The 13201-nt window shown below is 36.3% G+C and overlaps 2 protein-coding genes across 3 annotated transcripts in view; one reads left to right on the forward strand and one right to left on the reverse strand.

The window, feature by feature from the left end:
• Window positions 1-1263: 1263 nt before the first annotated feature.
• mrpl22 (mitochondrial ribosomal protein L22) lies at window positions 1264-4454 on the reverse strand. The gene is made up of 7 exons (XM_077248530.1): window positions 4383-4454; window positions 4243-4285; window positions 3943-4078; window positions 3737-3802; window positions 2657-2734; window positions 2432-2501; window positions 1264-1553 (listed from the first exon to the last, which is right to left on the reverse strand). Exons 1-7 carry the CDS (start codon window positions 4408-4410, stop codon window positions 1345-1347), a joined length of 630 nt encoding a protein of 209 aa, XP_077104645.1. The 5' UTR covers window positions 4411-4454; the 3' UTR covers window positions 1264-1344.
• Window positions 4455-5266: 812 nt separating this feature from the next.
• The window catches only part of gemin5 (gem (nuclear organelle) associated protein 5), a 31999-nt gene continuing 24064 nt past the window's right edge, over window positions 5267-13201 (forward strand). The window contains exons 1-4 of one of the 2 annotated variants that reach the window (XM_077196714.1): window positions 5267-5545; window positions 5627-5781; window positions 7938-8119; window positions 8223-8374. In XM_077196714.1, coding sequence (XP_077052829.1) covers window positions 5404-5545; window positions 5627-5781; window positions 7938-8119; window positions 8223-8374 — 631 coding nt within the window. In that variant the 5' untranslated portion in view covers window positions 5267-5403. The remainder of the gene's footprint in view (window positions 5546-5626; window positions 5782-7937; window positions 8120-8222; window positions 8375-13201) is intronic. The other variant, XM_077196715.1, reaches the window with a different exon arrangement.

Here is a 13201-nt window from a genome sequence, read left to right on the forward strand (position 1 = left end):
AGTTAATACATTGTCTGTCAAACATTGCCTTGCTGGTTTTGGAGGGCTTTTACGATCAGATTCAAGGTTTGCAAGGTCTCAGTTGATAGATGAGGGAAATGCACAAAGCAACACTATTCCCTCAAATTATATGCCATTAAGAAGCTGCTTCAATTTCACCCTCCTAATTTAATGAGGGGGACTAATGACACTACATAATAGGATAGAGGACCGTGCCTGTTTCAGATAGAACAACCAGAGCTGGAAGGGTTTCAGGTAATTTGGCATTGAAAATTTTTGGGTGAATTAAATCCACTTTCTACAAATAAAAAATTCATTGCATTCCTCCCTGTGCACATGAAACAGTTTTATATATTCAAATAATTTATAGGCCTACCTGATATGCAGCAGAACCCAAGCATCTGGGACCACTAGTGAAAAGGCTTTCTTTTTTTTTACATTCTTTTCTGGTTTAGTAAAACAGTTTCTTTACAATCTGAGTTGAATTGAAAAATCTGAATTACAAAATGTCTTAGTATTTGGTTTATTGTTTTAGCTGAAATGATAGCAGCACTTGAGCTGCTCTTGAAGCTTGTGTAAAACATGATAATCATGTTCACCAGCATGATTTGATCTGTGTATGGTCTACATTGTGGCTAATTGATTTTTATTTGATAAAATTGAAACACCATTCATTTGAATGGAAATCTTCAAGTACAGGTGTGCGTGTGTGTGTGTGTGTGTTTATTTATTTGTGTGTTTCTGAGGATGTTATATACTATAGTCTCATGCCTTCATTTGTGTGTGTGTGTGTGCTCTGGACTGTGCCAGGTTTTGTTTTATTAATGAAAGAAAAAAAAAACCATTGCGCCATTTCCCATTCATTTCAATGACGGGTCAAATTGACCCGCGGGGACAAGGGATTAGGGAGTTTTTTTTCTTCAACCACAAAAACACCTTGACTTTAATTTGTTTGAGCATGTTCCCCAATTTCAAGTGGATGAAAATTAAGCAAGGTCTTGTCCCATCCGATTGAGCACTCATTTTTTGAGAAAGAAGAAATCTATTTAAAGCCATTTTGGGTCAAAATGACCCAGATATTTTTTTTCTTGAGAAAATCTGCCATGTTCTGTACCTGATTTATTTGCAAATTAATCGATATTGAATTGAATCACAAGCTTGTGAATCACAATCGAATCGTTAAATTCGACCCCAACATATGCATACTGTATATATATATATATATATATTCATACACATTGAACCACAAGCTTAAACAAAAGCTGTGCTTGGCATGATTTCTTTATTCTTCAATTATTATTTACATGAACACAATAACAAAAAAAAATCAATGTTAATTTTACACTACAGTGAGTGAATAATTGTTCGGTTCCTCAGTTGCTCCACATACTCCTTGGCCTGGTCGAATCCGGTCTTCTGCTCGACGCTGGGCGGCACCCCCTCTACAAGCTTTACGAAGTAGTGGCAGTGCACTTTATCCATGATGCCGAACATGCCACGTCCATGATAACGAATGCGCTTCAAGTATTTCCCTTTGCCAGAGAACGACTCAGCTGTAGAAGTCAGACCGAAGAAAATAAAATTCAACAGTTAGAATGACTGGTTTACTTTGAAATCCTACAGCCATGTTTACAGATATATTACTCAAAATCGATTACAAAAGTCCAAAGCATATATAACAGATAAAACATAAAATATTGGAATTAAACTGAACTAATAATGTTATTTATTTTGTCTTTATCCAACAAAACATTGGTAACACTTTAATTGGTAATTGCATAAGTTAACATGAACTAATAATGAATATTACTTGTACAGCATTTAATAACCTTAGTTAACGTAAATCTCAAAATTTACTAAAACATATTGAAGGTGTACAAAGATCGAAAGCTGTATCTGTTATCATTAGTTAATGCACTGAGAACTGACATGAACATAAACAACGATTAATAATTGCTTTCAAATATTTAGCATTTAGTTCATGTTAGTTAATGCATTAACTAATGTTAACAAAGGTGACCTTATTGTAAAGTGTTACCAAAACATTTTGCAAGAAAAAACATCTATTATTTTTCCTCAAAACGATTTTCACCAATATTTTTTTCTTTTTGGTTGAGACACATATTTATTCTTAAAACTATGAGTATCACATAAAACTGATTAGCTCGAAACCATTTTTTTGCTAGCGTGCCAAGACATCTGCTTGCGAATTATTTTTTGCTTTAATGAAAAGTTTACGATCTATGGATTGGATCGCTGATTGATGACAAATGCTTATGAAAGCAGAGTAATGTTTACAGAATATTTAAGATAAACTTGTACTTGTGTACATTTAAAAGTATACAAAAAATTTAAAATGGATGCAAAAAAATAACTCCATAGTAAAAAAAAAAAAGTGCTAATAACTTTGATGTTAATGTTTGCGACTTACCAATATATAGATTTGATTTGTATTCCACATTGTGATTCTTGACCGCCATGTCCTGAGCTTCCAAAAGAACCTTTAACACAAACATTTAAAACATTGTAGCTTCTGAAACGGATTTCGAAGTGTGACATTGTATGATCACATTCTTTACATAGCAAAAACACATTTTAATCAATATTATTTGAGCAGTTCAATAGATATTTTCAAGTCATACCACTGTATTTTTACCTCTTTGATTATTTTAGCTCCCTTCTTGTCGTTGAACTCGAGCTGAGATAAAGCCTGATCAATGGTCATACCTCTGAGCTGTAAAACACATTCATCTCTAAAATATTGTAACAAACTTCATACCATTATCATTACTCTATATGCCGTACTATATAATTATCAACATTAGGAGTATAACAGTTCTCGGTAAAAAAAAAGAAAAAAAAAAGAGTAATCGTACCGTTCTCCACCCACGGTTCGGCACGCACTTGCATCGCGGTTCATCTAAAATCTGATGACGCATCTATATATGGTTTGTTGAAAAAAACAACGTAAAACAGACAGATTAGGCTAACGCATGTTTCTGTCGATGGCTTCTGACATTCTGGCTTCCCCTAAACTTTGTCGATTGTGTGTGACGTATGCTTGAACACGACCAGTCATTTACGCCCTCATCACCCGGGTCTTAAACATTTAAGCGCAAGACGACACGAAAGATAACTCGCTCGCGCTGCAAGAAGACTTGTGTGTGCACTCAGCCGAAGCGCGCACATGGAAAGTCGTCTCAGGCAACGTGCAAATATTGAGTTCCCTTTCAAGTCTTGCGCTTGAATGGACAAATTCACAAAAAAATTGTAAAGTATATCACAAAGTTTTGGATCAGTGCATTATGTCTTAAAGTGACAGAAGCCTAAATATTCCTGTTAATCAAACAACAAAAGACGAGGAAATCACTTACTGCTCTTGACTGATTAGCTTTTGTATCTCTATAAATTATTGATTAATCTTTATTTAATATATACAGTGAAGATTATATGCTGCTATTTTACATTTGATAACTGTTGAAAACTGTTAGATGCTTCAAAAACCTGAAAAGCAGTGCTTATTTTATTTGTATCTTTGCTCTATTGTATTTATTTGTGCTGTTACTTGTAATTTGATTATTTGTTACTATTTTCTTAAATTTTTTGACAGTAGTCCTATTTTCCGTGAACATAGCACATACCGATCCTTAAACCGTGAGCCTAAAACCTGGATAAAAACCGAACTGTGAGCTATTTGAACCGTTACACCCCTAATCAACATATATCACTCACTCACCAATTTAGCCAAGTACCACATCTTGTCTTTGCTGTATTTAATCTGACGTCTGCAGTGATGGATCTCCTGTTTCACAGACACACACACACACACACACACACACACACACACACACACACACACACACACACACACACACACACAGCATAATTTAATGAACTTCATTCATTCACATATTGTAAAAGTGAATTAAATGTATTACTAACAGCTGGTCTGCGTGGTTCATCTTTCTGTTGTGGTGGATACACAGTCAGATTTCTCCTTTCCCAGTGTTTGCTGTTTAACTCTGGGCTTGTGTGAAGACATGACACTTGTGATAATGTAGAGGAAGATCCAAGCAACCTGATGAAAAGAGCAAGACAGAACGAAAAATATGAGAGAATACATAGCGATGTCTCAAAACCTAGCGATCTATTTTGATGGCCAGAAATACTATTTATCTAGATAGCTATAGAACACAATCTGTGTCCTGTTCTTAGCACAGCAACTGCATGGGATTTTCTTACCTAGAGCGAATATGTCCACAAGCACGACCAATGGAGGCTAAACCTGTCGATAATATTCATATAATCCCCAGTTAAACCAAAAGCTACTGAAATGTTTATATAAATATAAATACGACTTAAGAATATTTGATTTGACTTACCAGCCGATGTCACTGTGGAGGCCGCCATATTGATTGTTAGAGATGTCCGATTCGTGAGGGAATCGTCCTTTTGATTCGGATCTTTTAGATGAGTCGGTTGAATACAGTCAGTCAAAAAATAATATTTTAAAAATAATTTTTGTATTTTTTGAGTTATCAAGGTCACGTAGTTACTTTTTACTTACGTAAATAAGTAATGAGTAATATTAATTAAGCGCTTGGGGTTAGTTACTTATTAGGGTTTGGCTTAGGGTTAGTTACTTGCATAATTTAGTCAAGTCAAGTCAAGTCAAGTTTTATTTAAAGAGCACAAGTTTAACACAACCGTAATTGATCCAAAGTGATTTACAGTACAATAAAATAAATAAATAAAATTAAATAAATAAGATAAAATAAAATAAACATTCACTGTTATTATGTAGTAACGTGTAACTACGTCACCTTAAAATAAAGTGTTACAAGTAATATTAAATTACAGCATACTCCAAATGTAATAGAAAAAAAAACGCCAGTAAATACCTACATGCTAGCTTTACTGTGCCGTTTTAGAGTAGGTTACTATTATGTCACGGACCGACTCGTGTAACAGAATCACGAGAGTCTGTTTCGAACCGATTCTTTGAAACGAACTATCCGAAATAACCGATTCTCGGATAATATGTTACGACGCTGCGCTTTGCGGCAAGTGTCACTGCAAATTAGTTTAAAGTTATACTTTTTTTTTAATTAATGGAAGGATTGTTTCCTACTAACATATTAAAATGACAAAGAAGGCCCACTAAAATATTTTCCGGCCAACATGTTTATTGAATGTTTGTCTTAAAAAAGATTTGACTTCTCTCTGTGGTCCCTTCTGGTCCCTTCTCGCGTTCCGTATAATCTTTTACAACACATGGTGTCGTTATTCGGCAGCTGGTGTGTTTTCGGCAGCATGAGTACATGTGAAAAGTGGAATTCACTGTCTGTCACCATCCGTAGAGTTGTTTTCTGATCTTAATGCAGCGATCACTTGCTCTTTATAATGCACCAACGACATCTGCCAGCCTCTCCAAACTGGTACTGTTCACGTTGCAGTGACATAAATGGAAACGGAGTGCTGGGTTTTGGAGCAAAGAATACAATCTATCTGGTAAATGTGACCGCAGCATCTCCAGCAGTCACAGGTAAGAGCCCAGTGCTTTCATTCAGTGCTTTGCGTTTGCCAAATCACATCGATCTGATCTGATCAGTCCTTCTTTCTGCAGGTGAACTCAGTGGGCACACGGAACGAGTTTCTGGTTTTGCATTTTGCTCCTACGATGGACAAGAACACATTTGTGCCAGCACTTCAGACGATAAGACCGTCAAAATCTGGGATTCTGAGCAGAAAATTCTGCTGAAAGAGCATAATGTCCACCAAGTGAGTGAATATTTTACCTTCCGTGATTTATAGAGTTGTGACTGGCTCACAAGTTGTTCTAGATTTGTACTACATTGCAGCTTTCTATCTGCACTTTTTCACTTTTACAATAACTTTTGCAAAAGTATAACGATTTTTAATTGCCTTACCTAACGTTACATTTATATGCCTCCACATCTAACTAAATAAATACGTTATTTTTATGAGTATATTTTAAATGTGTAAATATAAATAATTATTATATATATACAATATAGAGTAACTATAACAGTTACTCTTTAAATATTTATTTATATTTTTCATTAAACAATTTTTATTTACAAAAGTTTGCAATTTTAGTTTTTTTTAATAGATTTAGATTTTTATTTTGCAGTAACATCAAGTAATTGTACATCTATAATTTAATTAATATAATTTTGCCCATAGGGAATTGATTGGATCATTGTCTTTTGTTAATTGTTAATAGTTACTCCATAACTATTAAATAGTATAAAACTAGTTATTGTTTAAATATTTAGGCTACTTATATTTATCATTAAACATTGTTTATAAAGTTATTTTTAGTTTGCAGTAAGCTTACAGTAGCTTTTGCTTTAAATTTTACATCTATAATGTAAAAAGTACGCCATGACAACCACAATATCATAACTACTTTTAATGAAAAATGTTCTACCCATTTTAAGACTGTAACAAATACAAAGTTCTGGCATGAAGGATGGCGCAGGCTACAAACAATTACCATGCCAATCACTCCGAGAGTTGTCATGACAGAAGTACTTTTGCGACCATATCTGTCAGTCAGCTGGAAGATTTCGACATGAAGCGCAATTGCAGGAGCTTTAGGGCTTTATTTTTGTTTAAATTTATATTTTTAATTTGCAGTAACACTAATACATCTATACTCCATGACAACCATAAAATCATAACTACCGTTGCTACATATTTAAATAAGCAAAATATGTGTGAAGTTACATTTCTTTGACGTATATCCAGGTGAAACGATTTCTCGAACGAGAAGTCGAGAAAGTAATTTAGGTATCTTTGCATTCTAGGTACTTTATGATCAAATACTTTTGATTACATATTATGAGGACACATGGATTAAAAAAATAATGTGCGTTGAATAATGTTTCTAAATAAACACTGCAATATTTTATAAAAATACGAATTATCAATTCAGATTCATGGTGACAAAATACCAACTTTTTAAGTTTGCACTGCATAAAACACATGTACACAGGTCCTAGAATTAACACTTGCTAAGCGCCAAATGCAAGTAAAAATCGGCGTTGGCGAGTATATGTAATGGTGTCAATCGCCAGTTGGCCGGTAATATTTTTATGAATTCTAGCAATGCAATGTTGTGAGAACATGAACAAACGCGAACGACGCTCGGTACAGTTGGCGGGCCACTACTGCATCATCACGAAAGTTTAAGTCTTGCCAATTGAAATATTCAACCGCAAACAGACGCGAAAGGGAGCTCAATTAGTTACTCGCTGTGTGGGAAATTTGTGGGAAACATCGGCACGCACAGAGATCCACATCTCATACAGCACGCGAATACCGAATTGAACTCTTTCACGTCGTCTTGCGCTTAAATGCCCGTATTGGCGAATATCCTCATAAACATAGTCAGATATGTCTTAAGTGAACATAAACAGTTGAGAAAGAAAATGCATGTGTATCAGTACATGCATCCATGCATTAGCTCTTAAAGTGACAGCAGCCAAATATACAAACTACCTGCTGCTGTCTGTGTCCTTAAATGTTAATCAAACAAGAAAAGACAAAGACAAATCACTCACTGCCCTTGACTAAATAACTTTTGTAACTTTAATAATAAGGATTGAATCTATGTTTAATTTATACAGTGAAAACTGTTATTTTACATTTGATTACTTTATTAATTTCTACACCTGCAAATATGGTGAACTTTCACTGGTATCTCTAACATTTTGGTGTCATAACTGCCCGTTTTTGCAAAAAAATTCATGGCTGCTAAAAAGTAGTTATGGACGGTAAATTTTGAAATTTCGACAATTCGGAGTCACCGGTCATTGGCAGGTGTGGCAACAAGTTGGTTTTAGGCCCTGCATGTACATGATCAACAAATGTAAACGGTGGTGACTGTGTTCGTGTTTGTGTTTGAACAGAATACCATCACTGCGGTCCACTGGTCTCCAGTGCAGAAACTTCTGCTGGTCACAGGAGATGAGAAGGGCATCGTGGTCTGCTATTGGTTCAGCAGTAATGACACCCAGAGCTTCTTCCCTGAACCTCGAACAATCTTCTGCGTGTCCTGCTCTCCACATGAAGAAAACTACATCGCAGTGGGGTAGAGGCTTGTTATATTATTATTTAACGTGCGTTCACAGGGATCTTAGAGAGACCCTGACTCATAAGCGATGCTTGCTAATTGTATATGCTTCTTCCTAAAGGTACAAGGATGGAATGATAGTAGTAATAGACATCAGTAAGAAAGGGGAGGTGATTCATCGACTGAGGGGCCATGATGATGAGATTCATGCGTTGGCATGGTGCCCTCGTCCCACAGAAGAACCTCTATACGGACGATCAGAAGAAAACGCAGGTAAGCAACTTTAAGATCCGTCTTTCCTCAGTCAGTAAGTTAAGTTATTACTATTAAAGGTAGGGTCGGCTATTTCAGAGTGGCTAGCAATAGCAACCGAATGCAGTGATTGGACGAACATTTTCCTGAGACTTCCACAGAAGTTATATGTAAATATAATACATAATAAAAGTTAAAATTAAAAATTTTAACGTCTTTTTAAATAAATGAATAAAGGTTTTCTCAAATGGAGGGAACTGCAGGGGGTTTGTGATTTGAATGAAAAGCTAGTTAATCAAATCTAATGTAACATTAAAATGAACAAATGGGGCTGCACAATTAATCCAAAAAAAACATTAGTGATAAAATCGTAATGACAAAAACAGACAACAAAATTGCTAAAACATCAAAACAGAAAATATGAAAATAAAAATGTTCAAAATATTAAAAACTAAAATAGTATCTCAATGAAACTAAAATATCACCTCGTTCATTTACGTGCGAGCAGCTTATAATGGCGTGTTTCAGAGCTACTCTGTTCACAGTAAATGCTGCTAATTTCTACTTTGCGGTGCGAGTTTAATGTGCATTTGGGAACAAAATGTGCACTAGGTTCACATAATTTCCAACATTTTTGTGGAAATACAGTAAGGTAGGGTTGGGCGATATGGCCTAAAAAAAAATCCCAGATTTTTTCACAAAAAATCCGATTTACTATTTAAATCGATTTTTTTCTCTCCCTACTAGAGCTCGACCGATATATCGGCGGGCCGATATTATCGGCCGATTTTAGGCATTTTCCTAACTATCGGTATCGGCATTTATAATGGCCGATAAATGAATATTTTAAAAAATGCGGGTACGGTGATTCATGTAAGGGTGGCGCTGCCCTAAAAAGCACCTAAAAGCTGTCACAAGAACTGGCAAAAATAATGATTATGAATACAAAAAATATAGCAAGGAGACATTTTAATTGTTTATTAATAAACAAGTGTTTTCAGTCAGTGTCAGCCAAAGATGAAGTTGACGATGCTGACTCGCGATCTTCAGTGAGCGCGCACCAGAGAGAAATGCACATTTCATACGATTACATGAGTCTGTCTTTCGTTTTGAATTGTTCTGTTTAAAAGTAGACATTTCAATATAGATATATTTCAATTCTCAGGTCTATACGCTGAGTTTCGGTTCATGAGACGAGCTCCAGTTCACCCGCAGGCGCCTCTGTGTCGAGATTATCTATCGTCTGCTAAATTTACTTCTTATAAATTAAATCCAGGCAAATGGCTGATGAAACATTGATTAAAATTAAGATACAATTAATACAAAACGAAATTCACTTTGAAACGAAAGGTTTTGTGCTTTCTGTTTGATGTCTATGTGACAGTTTCAAAGCATTAGTGCCGATTTCAGAGCGCTCACGTCCGTAGTGCTGAACTGTCGCGTCTGTAACATTGTTTTTCCTCATAAATGCAAACACGAAAAATAAAATAAAATAAAATAAAATGAATATTTTATGTAGCCTGTGGAGACTGAGAGCCAACCCTTCTTCATCCGGTGGGTAGTAGCCTACTTGTGATTTGCGCAGTGTAATTCACAGAATTGATTTCTCTGCTACAAGCCTCTGTCACGTATTGTGTGAGCTTGTGACTATTGCAAGCGCGCAGCTGAGAAGTCCTGATTATATTGTCTGCTATATTTAGGTCTTCTTCTTATTTATTAAGGCAATTGGTTGATGAAACATTGATTAAAATGCGTGGCGCGAGCGATCTCCTACAGTAAACTGATTCTGCTTTGTCTAGGGTAAACAGCTGTTGCGACGCGAGCAGTAACGGCCGCGTCCGGTGTAGACACAGTGTTAAAGCTCATTCTGCCTGATAACGCTACGTTACAACATCAAGCAATATTCCAAAAATGTATATAATTATAACACTTTATATAGGGCCATTTTGCATTAAGAGTAGCCTAGTTTCACGTTTAGTACATTTTGCTTACTAATTATTTAAAATAGTATAAAAGTACTGTACATATGTAATTAAAAACGTTTTAATTATGATATTATTCATTTTACTTTAGTAAAAAGATCTGAGTTCTTCCTCCACTGGTAGAGATTAGAGGAATTAAGAGTAAAAATAGAAGATAATAAGGTTTTGTCAGTGACACTTTTTATATATTTATTGATACAAGTTATGACTAAATTAAAAGACAAAGTCGTCGTTAGTGAAGATTATGCAACAGTATTTAGAATATAATATAATATAATATAACATGCAATGCAAACTAGTTTGGTTACAGCTCAGCTGTATAATTCTCATTCTATCATTCCCCCTGCCTCCATTACATATCTGTGTCACACAAGTGTTTGATTACCACATTTGAGTGATCATTGCAAAACGTGCTTATAAAATATATTTATTCTGTTTATAGCTACTGTGTAAAGTACCCATCAAAAGTTTGTACACACCAATAGGAAAGTGTCAAAACTTTTGACTGGTATACTGTACTATAGTACACATAAATAATATTGCTACTGTATTATAATATACACATAAATAATATCGGCCGATATATCGGTATCGGGCTTTTTTTACTCCCTAATATCGGTATCGGCCCCCAAAAATCCATATCGGTCGGGCTCTACTCCCTACTTAAAATCAATCTGCAGATGACAAAGAAATTGTTTAAAACAAGTTTTAACTTTTTGTTTTAATATTCCCTTCTGGGATTTGATCTCGATTAAAGCCGAGAAACAACAAGCCAAAAACAACAAGCCAAAAAGACAAGAGGACAGGCCCTGTCTGTGAAAACAATGAAAATGTAACATAAAATAAAATGGGTGGATTGGGATTGGGGGGATGTGTAAAAAAACAAAAAACTTGGTGATGGTGATTGTCAAATTATTTGGTAACTAAACCTAATTTTATTAAGTTTACTGGTATGCTACTGTTTTTATTATTGCTTAACACAAATTTCACAATTTCAATTCTTGTGATTTGATTCTGATCTTGATTCAATATAAATTCCTTTGGATAAATAGGTATAGTAGATACGTTAATGTGTTAATTGTTCTACCAAAAAAAGTAATAAAAAAATCACTTAATGCTGTAAACATACAGAAAGCCCTGTCAGCTGGTATTATTAAAAGGTTAAAACTAACTCAAATTAAATATAATAAGTTTTTTATTTTATAATGCGTCTAACTAACATGCGTGCTATGGGTCATTAAAAGCCATCCTGAGGTAAATGTAGCGTTACGTGACATATGTTGTTCTCCAGCTTTTTTATGGACATCTTTCCGCGGTTGAAAAACACTGATCGATCGATTTTATTACATCTCGCTAAGTTGGTAGTAAAGATTAACAGATGTTCGGTTCACGTGCCGCTTGAACTGAGATCTGCCAGCGTTCTCTCACGTCACATTTACAAGCGCCAAAACTGTGTTTATTGTTTGAATTTTGTAATAAAATTGACAGAATCTGAGAGCTGAGAATCTGTTTCATATCGATAGTAACCTGCTCTGTCTTGTCTGTCGGTGTCAGTGTCCTCGTTGCTTCGCGAATGTTTGTCTGCGTGAGAAAATGGATATGGCGTGTAAAAAGTGTGTCTCACACAGTGAACTCGTGAGAGTTGGCGGCCCTGCAGATTCAGCTTGTAAATGTTTTCGGTGGCTGAGCTTCTGCTGCCGCGGTCTTGTTCATTTGCCATGTTGTTTGTGTATCTCTATCATGGCAAGCGCTGAGCCCGGTCGGAACTACGGGAGCCCAGATGGGAGCGTCGGCAGTTGTTAAAGGGTCACTCCACCCATTTGCATTAAGAGGTCCATTGTTAGACAACCAGTCATACTATTGAATGGTCGTGCAACATTCTTTCATTTTCCCCTGAGACGAGAGAAATCTACTATTTACCTTTTTCACTTCCTCCTACAATGACGCAAAAATCGTCATTTGACGTCATTGTAGGAGGAAGTGTAAAAAGGGGGGATTTCTGTATAGACTACAAGCACAAATTCCCACCCTTTCAAACCCGCCCATAGGGGGTTGTGCCTAATGCGCTAACAGAGCTATCACAGATCAGTGGGTGGGACTTCACTTGCAGATACTGAAAGCAATATCAGCCATATTGTTTATAAGCTAAGCTAACAAGCGCTGTGGATATAGGAAGTTACGACAATGACGGAAGAAACTAAACATGATATGGAATAGAGGATTTTGAAATTCTGCTGCTCGAATCCGCTGTTCGTGGCTATCTTTACGAGCCGCAATATAGTGAAGAGCAGCTGAGGCTGATGGAGGATCAGGAGGCGGCTGCCTGTCGCGGACGAGGAGCCCGGACTGGGTCGAGCTGAGGCGGGCTGCTGGTGCGTGTGCTCTCGCTGTGCGCTACGGACACAGATAGAGTCCGTCTGCTGCAGAGAATTTCAACGATCGCAATTTCTCCTGGACGAAATCTCTGAATCAGACGACCACACGGACGTTTGTGTTGTGATGTGAACCATCCTAGTTTCGCCTGACTGAACATCCAGGTATCATGCAATAATTCACCATATAGAAAGAAATACAAACGAGTAATTCACTAATGAGTTTGCCAATGTAACGGGGTTTGTTGTTGTGGGAAGAAGGAGGCTGGAACCGGCGAACATTTGAACGTTTTAATAGTAAAATAAACAAATACAAAACAAAAGTATAAGCCAGCTGGCCACACACAACAGAAACAAAACATAAAATCAGGCCTGTTCCTTTTGTGCTTCCGCTCCTCCGTGAGAGATGAGACCGCTGCACAGGTGTCATTCATTATCACTCGCGTCGTCCTCTCACGTCCCTCGCCCTCGTCCTGCTCGCCACAGCCAACTAA

The sequence above is a fragment of the Siphateles boraxobius genome, unplaced genomic scaffold, assembly GCF_051911475.1.
Source record: "Siphateles boraxobius isolate OS27281-9 unplaced genomic scaffold, OSU_SipBor_1 11, whole genome shotgun sequence".
In the NCBI taxonomy this organism is placed as follows: Eukaryota; Metazoa; Chordata; class Actinopteri; order Cypriniformes; family Leuciscidae; genus Siphateles; species Siphateles boraxobius.